Source organism: Mustela nigripes, chromosome 7, assembly GCF_022355385.1.
Source record: "Mustela nigripes isolate SB6536 chromosome 7, MUSNIG.SB6536, whole genome shotgun sequence".
NCBI classification, from domain to species: Eukaryota; Metazoa; Chordata; class Mammalia; order Carnivora; family Mustelidae; genus Mustela; species Mustela nigripes.
The window spans coordinates 40,453,587-40,468,013 of record NC_081563.1 but is presented as its reverse complement, the minus strand read 5'-3'; the positions used below and the strand labels follow the sequence as shown (position 1 = coordinate 40,468,013).

General features: G+C 53.7%; 1 protein-coding gene across 2 annotated transcripts; it reads right to left on the bottom strand.

Annotated features, from left to right (window-relative positions):
* Positions 1–1,368: 1,368 nt before the first annotated feature.
* Positions 1,369–12,823, bottom strand: CAPG (capping actin protein, gelsolin like). Of its 2 annotated transcripts, none has more exons than XM_059405703.1 (10): positions 12,752–12,823; positions 7,616–7,651; positions 7,264–7,436; positions 7,011–7,165; positions 6,641–6,808; positions 5,286–5,435; positions 4,841–4,933; positions 4,267–4,399; positions 2,365–2,453; positions 1,369–1,545 (listed from the first exon to the last, which is right to left on the bottom strand). In XM_059405703.1, the coding sequence occupies exons 2-10, from the start codon at positions 7,636–7,638 to the stop codon at positions 1,480–1,482; spliced, it is 1,050 nt and encodes a 349-aa protein (XP_059261686.1). In that variant the 5' UTR covers positions 7,639–7,651; positions 12,752–12,823; the 3' UTR covers positions 1,369–1,479. The 2 variants fall into 2 exon arrangements, with proteins under 2 accessions (XP_059261686.1, XP_059261687.1); XM_059405704.1 differs by lacking the exon at positions 12,752–12,823 and adding an exon at positions 12,567–12,731.
* Between the last annotated feature and the right edge of the window lie 1,604 nt (positions 12,824–14,427).

The window sequence follows — 14,427 nt, the reverse complement described above, 5'->3', positions numbered from 1 at the left end:
CTCCTCCCCTGCAGATTCCTTCCACTTGCTCTGCAGAAGGCTAATTCTGCAGACGGGACAGACAATACCCAGTAGCCCGCAGCATGGCTGGGGACCAGTCCACGTGGGCTTCTAGCTGGAGGGGAGGCCAGAGGCCTCTGCGAGAGTCCTTTCTAACTAAGTCACTCCCCATGTAATGCCTCCAGAGTGCTCAGCTTCAGACCTTGGTACATTAGCAACAGCACAGTCCAAGGATTAAGTTGTGGTTCTCTTGGGGAAGGGGGAGGGGGGCCGAAACCCTTTGGAAGTAGATGCAAACATCTTAACCTGTGCATTTTTCTTAGGAAGGGCCTATCTGGGCCTTCCACAGGAGATGTAAAATGCTTCACAACCCTAGAAAGGTCGGAACCACGGATCTGGTGCCCCTCCTTGCTCTCCTTTGCGAATCATCCCTGGCACATGCTGTCTCCGTAGGCTGTCGGGTGGACCCCCACACAGCTCCCCAGAGAGAAGATGGGGAGATACGTAGAGGAGCTGAGCTGATTTCCCTGTGCTACTTTGCACGAAATCAAGATGAACTTGGTTAGAATTTGTTGGGGATGGAAGAATCCAGCCGATCAGAGTTCAGAAGCCACATAACCCTTGGGGCCCAGGGGTGGGAGTGGGTCAGGACAGCCGCAGCTCGGCCTGGCCTCCTGAACTCCAGTTCAGACTTACCCAGCCTTGCTCCTGCCCCCAGATTGAACACTCTGGCCTACTCCGTTCTCCCATTTGGCTCTCTAGCCTGGTTTTCCAGCCACCACCCCATGATACGAAAGAATGGCCTAGACCAGGAAAAGCAGCTTGGCCAGGACGACCAAGAAGCATGGTAACATGCAAACCAGACTCCGTGATTCTCCACACTAACCTGGGGATTCCCTGGCCCTCCAGTGCCCTGTTCCCATCGGCCTAATGTGATGCGATGTGCCCCCGAGGTGACAAGCCAGACTTGTGTGCAGTGGCAATAAGCTGTCCTCTTGGTCAGCAAGCATGTTGTTCAGGTGCCACCTCACAGTGGTTTCTCAGGGCAGCTGAGGAAATCGCAGCCCAAACAGAACTGCGTCCCCAGCCTGCTGCCCCAGCCTCATCCCAGCTGGGGACGTGTGATGCAACTGAACCCCAGTGGCAAGCAGTGCCCAGGCCCGGGGCTGTGCCTCCTCCCCACCAGGCTCCCCGAAGTCCCCACCAGCTGTCTGGAGCTCTGGGCCCCACTGCTTCGAAAGTCTGTCCCAGCCCCTGAGTGGGACAACGGGGGACTGCCGGGCCCTCCTCTGCCCCAGCCCCTGGATGAGCCCTGATGGCAAGCGGGGGAGTGAGGATTAGCTCAGGGCAGGTGGTGAGGGCAGAGGGTCAGAAAAGCACTCATCTTTATTGGACAGCCTCGGGGCCACCTCTGCACTGACCAGGCAGCCAGAAGAGGAGAAAGCAGGCAGGAGGCGGGGGTCAGGGAGGCGCACACCCTCATTTCCAGTCCTTGAAGAATTGCTTGAAGATGGGGCTCTCGCGGCCCTGGGGCAGAATCTCCACCTGCAGGAAGACCGGGGGAGAAGTCTAGCCCACGGTTCCACCAGGCAAGGCCCTAGCGGAGCTGTGGAGCAGGGTACTGGGTGCCAGGCCTGAGTCCACATGGCTGCCCAGGTCACGGATGCTCCTGGCCAAGAAATAAGCCAAGAGAGGGGACACAGCTGAGAAAACAGATGGCTTCAAGCCCTTGGGTGCATAGTCCAAGAGATGCAGCTGTCATCTCTGAGCCTTATCAGCTCCCCTTGGAATGACTCATGGAGTCACTGTGCTGGGGCAACGGGGGCAGGACAAGCCGGAGACCAGGGCCCAGAGGAGGCACACACGCTGCCTGCACCAGGCTCTCTGGGCTGCCAGAGGAGGGCTGCCCAACGTCCCCTCAGAAAATGTGTACTTTTGGGATGCCTGGGTGTCTCAGCTGAGCATCCGACTCTTGGTTTCGGCTCAAGTCATGGTCTCAGGGTCGTGAGATAGAGTCCGCATTGAGCAGAGTCCGGTGCGCTCCTTCCCTCTCTCCCTCTGCCCCTCCCCCATCATGCTCGTGTGCGAGCTCGCTCTCACTCAGATAAATAAATCTTTTAAAAAGGAGGAGAAAACACTATGTACTTTTAAATGTTGAAGGATTATCGCTTCTCAGCCTTTTGGCTAAGATCAAGTGTAAATGTTGAAGGATTAAAAGGGCTTTCAACCTGGAGGGGCCCATAGGGAGGCCTGACTGTTCCTGACTGTGCCCGAGGATTTCCAGCCCTTCTTGTCCACTCTGCAGGTTAGGGGGCCACAGGAAGAGCCCCAGGAGGGGGAGGGGGGCACCAGGTGTCTCCTCACCTGAGTGTTGGGGGCATATCGCATGCGGGAGATGAAGTCCTCGGCCACTTGGAGAGCCGCCTGCCGCTCCTTCTCGTTAGCTTTTCGCCCTGGGTCAATGGGAAGGGGAATTTTTAAAAAAGAGCGGGGACCCTCTCTAGCGTACATCCCATTTTTTCAAGGAAAGCGATCGGGGGAGGGCGGTCCATAGATAGCTGGCAGCTTCTCAAATAAATGGACCAGGAGGTGCTAAGATGCTGAGGAGTCTGGAGGTGTGAAGTCAGGCCTGGAGACTTCTCCTAATCTGGCAGCTCCAAATGGGATGGAAACTCTTCTTTCTGCCTGCTCTAATGGAAACCTTCTGCTCAGACCAGGGCCCCATGGATGCTCAGTTAGTGTTCCCCCATGGCATGAGACTCTACATCGAGAGCCCCATCCAGGACCCCTTACTGCTGGAATCTGTCAACTGTACTGTTGACGAGTATCAGCAAGTATCAAGCCTTTTGTGTAAACCTAAATAGGACAAAAGGGTGTGATTTATTATTACCTTACTCCCATGATGCCAGAGCTTATAAAAAGCAAGACCATACAGTTATTCATCCCCTCCTGTGGGCAATCCTGTTAGTGCAAGATGTGCTCTGGGTAAGGCAAGATACTTCTCTTGCTAGCTCCAAGTTTTCTTGGTTTTTTTTGTTTGTTTTGTTTTTTAGATTTTATTTATTTGAGGGAGAATGAGTGAGAGAGAGCATGAGAGAGGAGAAGGTCAGAGGGAGAAGCAGACTCCCCAAGGAGCTGGGAGCCCAATGCGGGACTCGATCCTGGAAGTCCGGGATCATGACCTGAGCCGAAGGCAGTTGCTCAACCAACTGAGCCACCCAGGCGCCCCAGTTTTCTTGTTTTTATTTGTTTTTCTTCTCTGGTTTTTCTTTCCAAAATGATTCAGTTCTTTGCTTGGGGTTAAATTCCCTTCCGTGGGCATGTGGGAACCCCTCAAGCTCGGAACTGGTTCCATGGGAAAGGTACCTTGTGGCAAGAGGGGAAAAGGCAGCCCCAGTGCCCGGTCTCCTACCATCCCCGCCCCAGCTCACAGAAAGCAAGGAGAGCAGCTCCTTGCTGCTCTGGCTCTTACCCGAGCCCGGAGTATTACTGGCCAGTAGCAGCTACCCTGGGACCACCTAATCCCTCCCCATCTTCCTCCCCAGGCTAGGCTGCGGGTTTCTCTGGGCTTTGGTTGCCCCCACAAATATTTATTGAGCAAATGCTATTTCGCCACAACACTGGAGATGATATTGTTCCTGCTCTCAGGAAGATTATAATCTGGTCAGGGAGGTAAGACACGCTCGAGAAAAGAGAAGCATGGAGAAAGAAGTTCCCAGGGTCAGTCGGAGACTCAGGGATTTGTTTCAACATTTTTGGAGTTAAACCAAGCGAACAAGCTTGTACACAACAGTGTTTCTATCTCCAGCCAATGTAATTTCTTGGGAAAAACAAGTTCTACTAGTTCATTTCCCAGGGCACCAAGTGAGATCTAAGTTATCAAAAGTTTCTGTCATACCCCACGGCAGAATGGCAAGACTGGGGTCCCAACAGCCCTGAAGACCTAGGGGTGCTCTAGGACAGCAGGCCCCAAAATGTGATCCTGGACCAGCAGCAAGGCCTGGGAACCAGTTAGATATGCAAATTCTTTGGAGGGGGGGTGTCCAGCCACCCATTCTAATAGGCCCTCCGGTGATTCTAAGGCTTGCTGATACTTCAGAACCCCTGCCTGGAATTTAGGGGTGGGAACAGCAGAGAGAAAAGGCTCAGCAGCAACCTGGTGCTGTTTTTGAAAGCAATCAGGCAGGCTGAGCCCCAGAATGGGAAGCATGCCCAGGTCTGAGCAGCTGCAGGGGCCTCAGGCTAGAATGGAGAAGCCACGTGTACCTTTCCAGATGTAGATCTTGCCACAGAGCCCGTTGTCCAGCACAAAGCAGTCATCAGACAGCAGCAGCTCAAGGGCAAAGGGACTGGAGTCGGCCACCTTGGTCAGGTTCATCTGTCCGGTGGCATCGGAGACCTGGGGGAGGACGGGCAGTGCCAGATCCTACCCGCTGCCCCCAGCACACAGCCCTAACCTCCGCCCCTAGACCACAGCCCCCAAGGTCCCCACTCATGGCCCCAGCCCAAGGAGCAGAGAGGAGACTGGGCACACCGACCCTCATGTCACCTCAGTCACTGCAGCGCCAAGGAAATTAAGTGGACTCCAAATCACAAATGAATGGAACAAACCCCAAAAAGTAAAGCTCAGCATTGGTTTCATACTTCCTTTTCCAAGAATGGGGGAGAAGTGAAGTGGTCTTTATCTCCTCAGAAGGGTCAGGCATCCATCTGTTTCCCATCGTCACCCCGCTCGGAGTCCCAGATAAGCCACCCTGCTGCATGGCCCAACCTTCTCTGGGCTTCCCCCTCTCCCTTCAGCACACCCTGCCCCGGCCCAGGGCAGGCCCAGAGTGCCCACCTTATACAGAGCTGCGGCCTGGGCATTTGTCCGGTCAGCTGTGAGGTCTTCCTCGGGGTTGCCCTCCTTCAGAGCTGGCTTGGGGCCCAGGACCTAGAGGGGCCACAGCAGGCCAGGTTTCCAGGGACTCCTGGGCATCTGCCCCAGACCTTCCCAACCCATCATGCCTGAGGCTACCGCGTCTGGGGGAGGCAAACCGTGTCCTGCACAAGGGCACCCAGCAGAGGCGAGTGAGGGCTGGGTCTAGACCAGTCCACCTGCCAGGGCACTGGTCCATCCACCCAGAGGGGCACTCTATTCTAAATCGCACAAGGCACCCTGTAAGAAGCCACAGCCCTAAGCAGTACCCCCAGACCACCCATCCCCACCCCCACCCCCACCCTCCTCTCCTGACCACCCTCCTCCCCACAGCTTCTCCCAGCTGCCCACCCCAATGTCCCCCAACCTGGATCATCTCAGCGGGCTCTTCCCCATCCGTGACGATCTCCACCTGGGCCTTGCCCTGCCGCTCACTGTCCCGGATGGCCAGAGCCAGGTCCCGTGCCTTGTTGCGCTCCAGGATGTTGGACTTGCCACCACACCAAGCGAAGATGTTCTGGAGGGAAGTGGGGAGGCTCAACTGCCTGTATCCAGCCTGTTGTGCGCATGTGTGTGTGTGTGGGGGGGGGGGGTCCTGAAGACCTGCCCCTGGGGGCAAGACCATCTAAGACGACACGACACTTTTTGCGAGAGTGTTTCTGTGGCCAGCCTATGTCCCTCCTGCTTTCCTTTTCTCCCCAAGGCTCACCCGCAAATACATAAAGTCTTGATCTTGTCTGTAATCTATCTCCCCTGACTAGAAAGTAAGCTTCACTAGGCCAGGAGTGTTTTGCTTTGCTTTGCTTTGTTCACAGCCGTGTGCCCAATACTTAAACAGAGACTGGCACATATCCAGACACATATTAAATATGAATGAATGAATGAATGAACGAATGAGTGAGGGAAGGGGTGACTGGCACCCTGGAGCCCCATATCTCACACCACCACCTGCACCCTGCTGCACTGGTCTCCTCCCTCCACTCACTACTGCTCACCCTCCTCACACACTGCCCGAGGTGGGCTGCCTGCCTGGAGCCTTCAGTACAAGGTGCAGTCCAGACTCCTCCAACAGTCTCAGGACCTGGGTCTCAGGCTCCGCAACAATTTTCGCTTCCACAGCTCCTGTCCCCACTCAGGGTCTCAGCCCAGCTAGTCCCCTCCCTGCCGTCAGCATGTGTTTCTGCACCTCTCCCCCTTCAGTGCCTCAGCCTCCCTTGGCCTGTCCCTTCACCGGGAAAGGCAAGTCCCCCTTCGAGAGGGTCTAGTCAGATGGCTCCTGCCTGGGACAGTGGCGTCAGCGCCCGCTAGAGGGAGCCCTCCCGGCCCCAAGCACCCCTCAGCACAGGTCCTGCTCGGAGTCCTCATGGCATCCCAGGGAGCATTACAGCAGGTGACAGGCCTGTGGGGGCTGCCTTCCCAGGGCAAGCCATTTGTGGTCCCCCGGCAGGCTCTGAGTAGGCATCAGAGACTCCCTGAGTGAAGGGCTGAGTGGACAAATGAATGGGAGGTCTGGCTGGCACGACCTCAGAGTTACAAAGGCTCCAAGAGGAGGAGACGGTGGGCTGCCGTGTTAGAGACACTGGCTAGACGGCAGAGGGAGGTTTCTGCCTTTCTGAATGTTTTTAAGATGTTTTCTAAAGGCTGGAGCGGCTTCTCTCCCGCTCTCTGGCACTCTTAAAAGCCGGGTGCCCACATGGCGCTCAGCCCTGCCAGCCTGCTCACCTGGCCCAGGTCCAGGATGAAGCAGTCCCCGGTGTTGAAGCTGTCCCAGCTCAGTGCCCGCTCGGTGGCCCGGATGTTCTTCTTCCCCTTCACCTGGTACAGTTTCTTGATGGCAGCTGGAGCGGCCCCAGGGGAGGTCTTGTGAAATGCTGAGTCCACTCCGCCCTCCTGCAGCCCAGACCAGCCAACCTTAGCGGGCTGATGGGAGCCCCCCAATCCTCCACAGCCCCTGCCAGCGGGGGATGGGTGGAAAGTGGGGAGGACCCAGGCCTGAGGGTGCCTGGGCCTCCTGCAGGGTGAGAACTGGCTGGAAGGAGGAGTGGCTTGGAGAGAGGCCGCAGGCTAAGGGTGCCAGAAGGTGGGCTCTGACCTGGTACTTGAGGCCACGTGGGAAGTAGCTCATGAAGAGGTCGGACTCATTGCCCTGCACCTCTCGGTGCTGCACGGGCCGCTCCCCAAGCAGGGTGTTGAGATGCACGGCCAGCATAGCGCAGGCCCCCTGCTCGTCCCGGGAGGACTGCTGGCCTGCAGGGGCGGGGAGGGGCAGGCAAGGCCCGTGAGACCCATGCCAGCCCCAGCTCCCGCCGGGGCCACACCCCCAGCTTGGCCCGCAGCCTCCTTACCTATCCACAGGTGCAGGTGGGACAGCTCTTCCGGGCCATTGTGCAGCACGAGGTAGGAGTCCCCCGAGAAGAAGACGCCCTGGCTCTCACGTGCTACAGGCACTGGCTTCAGTTTCTCCACCCGCCATACATGCAGGCCAGGATCCTGCACTGAGGCTGGGAACGGAGAGCCGCTGCAGGAGGGAAGCAGGGGGGTGGTGGTGGCCAGGGCCCAGGAGGAGTGGGCCCAAGCAGACACCGGGGAGGACCGGGGTGGGCGGGGGACTGTGGTGTGGGCATGAGGGAAGCTGTGAGGAGGGCAGTCCTTGAGGAGGAAGGGGAGAAGGGAAAGGGGATGGGGCATATAGCCTACCTCTGGGGGAGGCGTGTGTACATGCTGTTTCCGGTTCTAGAAAGACAGAAGAAGCCGTTATGATTACAAATGTTATCACAACCACCCTTCACTTTGGTCTGGGGAGGCCTTTCCAGGTGTCAAATGCTATCATATTCATTAACAATTTCATCACAAGAGCCCAAGAGATTACCCTGGCTCCATTATGCAGGCAAAGGCACTGAGGCTCAGAAAATCAAAGTACAAAGCTTGTGAGTGGCTAGTGAAAACTAGGTTTCTGACTCCTGTGCCAATGTCTTTCTCTTGCTGTGACTTCTCAGCCATACCTCTCCTCTGCTTCCAGAACCCTAACTCTGGTCCTTACACGAGACTGACTGACACACAGCTCTTTAAGCAATAACTGCTTATATTAGAAAAGTAAAAAATCAATAACTTAAGTTCCCACCATAACAATGCCAGAGAAGGAAAAGAAAATTAAACCCAGAATAATCAGAAGAAATGAAATAATAAAAATAAGAGCAGAAATCAATAGAAATAAAAATATACATATGGAGAGAAAATCAATGAAACTGGGTTTTTTAAAGATTTTATTTATTTATTTGACAGAGATCACAAGTAGGCAGAGAGAGGGGAAGCTGACTCCCTGCTGAGCAGAGAGCCCGATGTGGGGCTCGATTCCAGGACCCTGGCATCATGACCTGAGCCGAAGGCAGAGGCTTTAACCCACTGAGCCACCCAGGTACCCCAAGAAGCTGGTTTTTGAAAAAAAATCAATAAAACTGATGAGCCTTTAGATAAACTGATTAGGAAAAAGAAAAGACATAAATTTCCAATTCAGAAATAAGAGAATGATTCACTACAGATTCTACAAATATTAAAAGGACAAAGAGAATATTACAAAAACTTATGCCAATATATTCAACAACATATATGAAATGGGAAAATTCCTTGAAGGATATAAATTATGAAAGTTCAATCAAGAAAAAAATAGACTACCTGAATAGTTTTCATATTTATTAAAGAAACTGAATTTGTACTTAACCCTCTGCCTCTAATTCCAAGTCATGGTACATTCTTTTTTTTTTTTTTTTTTTTCATTCTTCCTTTCTTTCTTTGAGAGAGAGGGAAAGGGAGAAGCAGACTCCCTGCTGGGCAGAGTTCGATCCCAAGATCCTGGGATCATGATCTGAACTGAAACCAAGAGTTGGATGCTCAAACTGAGCCATCCAAGGGACCCCCAAGACATGGTACATTCTACCAAAACTTTAAAGAAGACAAAGTACCAATTCCATTTTCCAGAAAATAGGAGAGAGAACTTTCCCAATTCATTCTATGCCCCCAGCATTATCCTGATATAAAAAACAAGATAAATATATTATAGAAAAGAAAATTAGCGTGTACCTGATTCTAGAAGGACCTTGAGGGACTGAGGAAATTTTTCCTCCCCCACACCTCAAATGTCATGTTATTCTATAGGTCAGTGAAAGCAATCTTTTTTGGACAAGTTACTCAAGAGGGAAATGGTAAAGGCAAATATTTCAAAAATATATATTATTATTATTTTAAATCAGCAAATGCAATAGCTACAGCTTCGCTTACCATCTGTTTCCTATGTTCCTATTACTACACAGCTTCTTTTTTTCTTTCTTGGCTTAAAATGCACAGCCCACACTAGCCAGCACTGTAACACAATTCATGCTGGGCAGGTGAACAGCATCTGTTACTCAGGGTAAGGGCCTGGGGAATTTCAGGATGAAGAGACAAATGGGCACCATGGGGAGCTTTTTGGGGCCTGGAGAAGCAGGAAGGGCAAAGAGCCATCCTTAGGGGATAAGCAGGAGAGGAGAGGGTGTTGGGTCTGAGCAGAAAACGGAGGGAAAACAGGAGCGGTGGTAATGGCTGTCAAAAACCACGGGAATCATGACTTCTTTTCCATTCCTAACTCACAGCAGAGCTGAAGGCATTGTTTGGACTCACTCTTTCCCAAAGCAGGAGGCAATGAGGGGAAATTTGGGGAGGGAACCTTTAATGTTCCTCCATTCCACAAAAGGTCACATGCTTGCCCACATCCCTTGCCACAGGCCGCTCAGCCTGTGACTCAGGTCTGAAATGGTGGGGCGGCTGTCCCACGCCCCAGCCAGCAGGGAGAGATAGTGTGAACAAGAGGGCCAATTGTGAGCTTTACTATTTTTCCTTTTATGTCCCTGACCGGGGAGCTCAGGCCATACCTCCGAAGCAGGCAGCCCCCCATCGGAACTGCGGGTCTCCGGGACCCACTTGGCCACCTGCTTCTTCATCATCCTCCCTGCCTGTTCAAATTAGCTTGGGATCTTATAAAAACACAGCTGCCCCAGCCCCAGGCCTGGAGATTTTGATCACAGAGGTGTGGAGTGGGGCCTGTGCATCTGCATTTTGAACATACGTTCCAGGTGATTTTCTGCTGCCTGTTAACTGGCCAGAAAGGCATCTCACACCTGCCTGTACATTAAAATCATCGAGTTCAAAAAAATATCCCAGTGTCCAGGCCACACACCAGAACAGTTGAAATCATAGTTCCCGGGGTGGAGTCGGGATGGAGGGCAGGTGTGAGAAGTCCCAGGGAGACTCTAAAGTTCAGGTCGAGGCAGGAACACCTGCCATCCCGTCAGATCCCTGCTGCTTGGCCTTCTGCTCTAGGGGCCATCAGACACCTCTCCCTTCCAGCGACTCTGCCCAAGCCCACAGCAGCTTGAGCTTGCCCAGTGTGCACACACCTACCCTCAAGTCCAGTGAAGCCCCACCACCCTCCAGGCCCAGACCAAACCCCAGCTGTCCAATGAGCCTGCCAGGACGTTCGGCAGTCTTTTCCGGGAGCACTCCCAGCCCTCTCACTCAGGAGCAGATACTCCAGTCTCTACCTGCAGGTTGTCTATTAGGATGATCTGGCAGCTTCACATCTCAGCCAGAGCCGCAGACTCAACTGACACGCCTGTGTTCCTCCAACAGCCCAAGACAGGCTCCGTGCAATTCCATACAAAGTCTACACTGGGAGCTTGGCACTGGGCAGAGTGATGGTGGGGGCACCATGAGAAAGAACAACCCATGTCTCATGGTCTACCTGGAGGAGACAGAGAGCAGTCGGGAGCCATCACACCCAGTGGCGCCACAAACTTCCCCTAAGTGGGCAATGTCATAGAATCACAGATGTCAGCGTTAGAAAGGGCCTAAATACTTATCTAATCCTGTTCCGCATCTGCCTCCCAACACATGCCCATGCGTACACAGTGCAGGAATCTCTTCTACAGCATCCCTCACCATCCTCCTCTTGCACACTTCTGGTGATGGGGAACTTACCACCTCACAGGATAGCCTCTTCCACAAATACCTTTTACCTTAAAACCTTTGCTTCTTCCCACTCTCGGAGTACTCTCAGTTATGGATCTGCCTACCTCCCCTACTAGGCTATAAAGGCCCTTTGGGCGGAGACAGTATTTTGCTCTCTGAACATAGCTAGAACCTGATGGGAGCAAAATATACCATCCCAAAATAAGCCTCTTTGGCATATTTTAAACCGGCTATTTTTAAGAAGCAGCAGACACAGGTAACATTCTGAAAACGAAGTAGAAGTTGTCCTTGGTAAGAGACATTTACTCTTATAAGGGAAATCTCCCTTGGTAAGGGTGTCTCCCCACAGCATCAGGAAGGGAGGGGGGATGACTGTAGCAACTTATCAAAGGGGGAAGCAGCCACTTAAATCTTCGTAACAATCTTTCCCTTGTTCATTATGCCTTTCCTGGTAACCTCCTGTAACTGACCCCCAACATCTTTTTTCTTTAACATAAGATGGTATTTAATGGTATTTCTAATGGCTTCAATCATTTCAGGGTGTTTTCCAAGTATACAGGAGGTATACACGTGATTAAACTGTTTTTCTCCTGTTAATCTGTCTTGTATCAATGTACTAGACCAGAATCTAGAAGGGAAGAGGGAAAACTTTTCTGCCGCTATAAACCCCACCCTGTGCTGGGCACCCTGCGGGAGCTCAGAGGACATACAGGATACCTAGGACTTGTAGGGCTGTGATTCCGAGAGCAGCGCAGCGGGAGCCCAAGAGAGCACCGGATTTCACAGGCTGGGACAGGTTACAACAGCCCTAGAGCCAGAAAGCAGAGGCTGGGGAATCCAGAGAGACTGTCCTGAGGCCAGGAGTGGGGGAGGGTGCACACGGGCTTGGCCCTCAAACAGCCCTGACTTCCTTAGGATCCCGCCTTTGAGGACAGCCTGGGGAGCCTGGGGAGTGGGGGGGCTGCTGTGATGCAGACCTTTAAGGCAATGCTTGACACCTGTCGGACCAGCTGTCCCTGCCTGCCCTCCTGTGCTATCTCCGCCCTCCTCAAGACACTGATTTTTGATCCGAAAAGGTCTCTTCACCTCGTGGTCCATTTGCCTCTAGTTGTGAAATGAAACAGCCCTACCTCACTCCTCAAGTAAGGGAGGCAGAGTAAGCGTCAACACTAGAAATGACAGCAGGTCCCCCCAGCCTGGGACAGGGGCATTCCCGGGGGCAGGGGGGAGCTGGGTCCAGAGGCCTTGCCTGGGGAATCTCTAGCTAGTGCTCTTTTCCCTGACACCAAGTGGAGCTCCTACTCTTTCAAACCTCCTCCACCTTTCCCTCCCTACTTCCTCTCCTTCTTCTACCCCAGGCTCCGGAGCAGACCCTCGGCTGAGGTCTCACAGAATTTGCAAAATAATGGGCTATGCTACAATTTGAATTCAAATTCTCTGCCCTCTCCCGCAACCACTGCAGCCCACCCGTCTACAATCAGGCCAGTCCAGTCTCAGGGACTCGCATCCTCAAATCTGTCAGGGTATCTGCACCTCCTCTCCAGCCAGGCAGGACACGCCTGACCCAGCAGCGCGTCCTCAGTATCCTAGGCACAACCCGCCCACCTCCGGGGCATCCTTGGGGGCTCCAGACAGACCATAAATGTACCTGGAGCCTGGCACAAAGCTGCCAGGACAGCGGGCTGGGGGACACCGGTCCCGGACAAAGCGGCTTCCAGAAATGTGAGTCTCTGCTTCCAGACCCTGGTAGCCAACCCTCCCCTGCCCGCGTTAGAGGGTCCCAGGGAGAAGTCCCAGGGGCCGGCTCTCCCTCACCCACCCAGCCACTTTCACCTTTCCGCAGCGTTCCTTCCTGGCACTTCTGCTTTTCAGATTCTTCCTCCCAGCCCGCCCCACCCAACTTCTCACTTCCCGAGGTCCCGGGCGGGGCTGCCCCGCCCACCTACCCCGCCTGGCTCCGCCCCCGCCCCCGTGGAGCCTGGTCCCCTCCCGCCCGGGGAGTGGGGCCGTGCTGAGGGGCCAGCCCGCTTCAATGGAGAAGGGCGAGCACTGGGGCCCAGCAGGGAATGCTTCCAGCTTGGCTCCTTGCTGGCACCCGGCGGGGCATGGGGTGCTAACGTCCACACCGGATGCGGTGGTTTCCCCATAGTGGTCTCAGGCGGCTGCAGGCCAGGGTAGCCTCTGAGTCTGGGACCTGCGAGGAGAGCCCCAGGAGAGCTACCACACTCACCAGCCGCAGGCGGACCTCTCTACCAGCCCCAGCCTCAGCTGGGTTAGTCATATTTCCTGGGTGGGGTCACTGCCTCTGCAGTGACTTCTTCCTCCTCCCCCAGACTTGCCTTTCTCCTTGCCCTGAATGCATACATTTGATTTTTCTTTTTTTTTAAGCTCACTAATGAGGGAGTATCTGGGGTCTAGAAAAACATTCTTTGCTGTGTCCTGCATTCAAAACATCTCCCAAGTCTACCCTGGGTCATCTTCTCGTTCACCAGATGTTTGCTGACACACAGTCCTGGCACTGGGCACTCTGAGGGATGGCAATAAAAGGAAGGGTGGTTTGGGGCACTTGGCTGGCTCAATGGGTAGACTCATGATCTCGGGGCTGTGAGTTGGAGCCCCACACGGGTAAAGCCTACTTAAAAAAAAAAAAAAAAAAGGAGTGGTTCTGTCTCAACCCTGGAGCCATCTTGCCTTCATCACATCACAGGACCCTGGTGCTAGTCTGGCCAGCTTGCTTGCACACTTTCTAGAGGAGGAGACTGAGGCCCTGCGAGCACAAGTGGCTTGCCCACAGTCCTGTGCGACAAGACGCAGGTCACACAGGAATGGGAGGCAGGGGCAGTGTAAGGGGGGAAGCTGCCATTTCTTTCTGAATCCATGCAGAGGGATGCAGAGTCTGCGCGAGATCCAGGAGAAAGTGAGCACCCAGTTACTCAACCACACATGCGGCTCTAGGGACTCGGGCCTGCCTTGGCCCAGTGCTGGTCAACAGGCTCGTTAAAGATAAGGCTCAGCCTTTAGAGGCAAGGCCCCACCCAGGGGCAGCAGTTTAGGCAGAACGAAGTCAAATCCACGTGTTAAAATTTCAAGACCAGAGCAAGATGGTAAATACTATTTGGAGAATGCAGACTAGCTGACATCTGAGTGTCTTCATGGTCAAACTGCTGGTCTTTTTCATTTTTTTTTTTTAAAGCCCATGCTTTAAAAAAAGGGGAGCCCATACTCCCCTTTTCTTTTTTAAGAAAGAGAGATTTATTTGAAAGAGAAAGTGAGATCACTAGTAGGCAGAGAGGCAGGCAGAGAAAGAGGGGGGAGCAGGCTCCCCGCAGAGCAGGGAGCCCGATGTGGGGCTCCATCCCAATACCCTGAGATAATGATCAGAGCAAAAGGCAGAGGCTCAACCCACTGAGCCACCCAGGTGCCCCAAACTGCTGGCTTTAAATACAAGGTAATCTGAGCTGTAACACCCACAAGAACTTTGTCCCCACAAGAACCTGTGGCTGGGCAGA

Coding starts and splice junctions, on each gene's coding strand:
- CAPG (XM_059405703.1), bottom strand. CDS start 7,638: ATGTACACACGCCTCCCCCAGAG. Junction 7,166..7,263: donor CCACCTGCACCTGTGGATAG/GTAAGGAGGCTG, acceptor CCGCCCCTGCAG/GCCAGCAGTCCTCCCGGGAC. Junction 4,400..4,840: donor AGGCCGCAGCTCTGTATAAG/GTGGGCACTCTG, acceptor GTCCTCCCCCAG/GTCTCCGATGCCACCGGACA.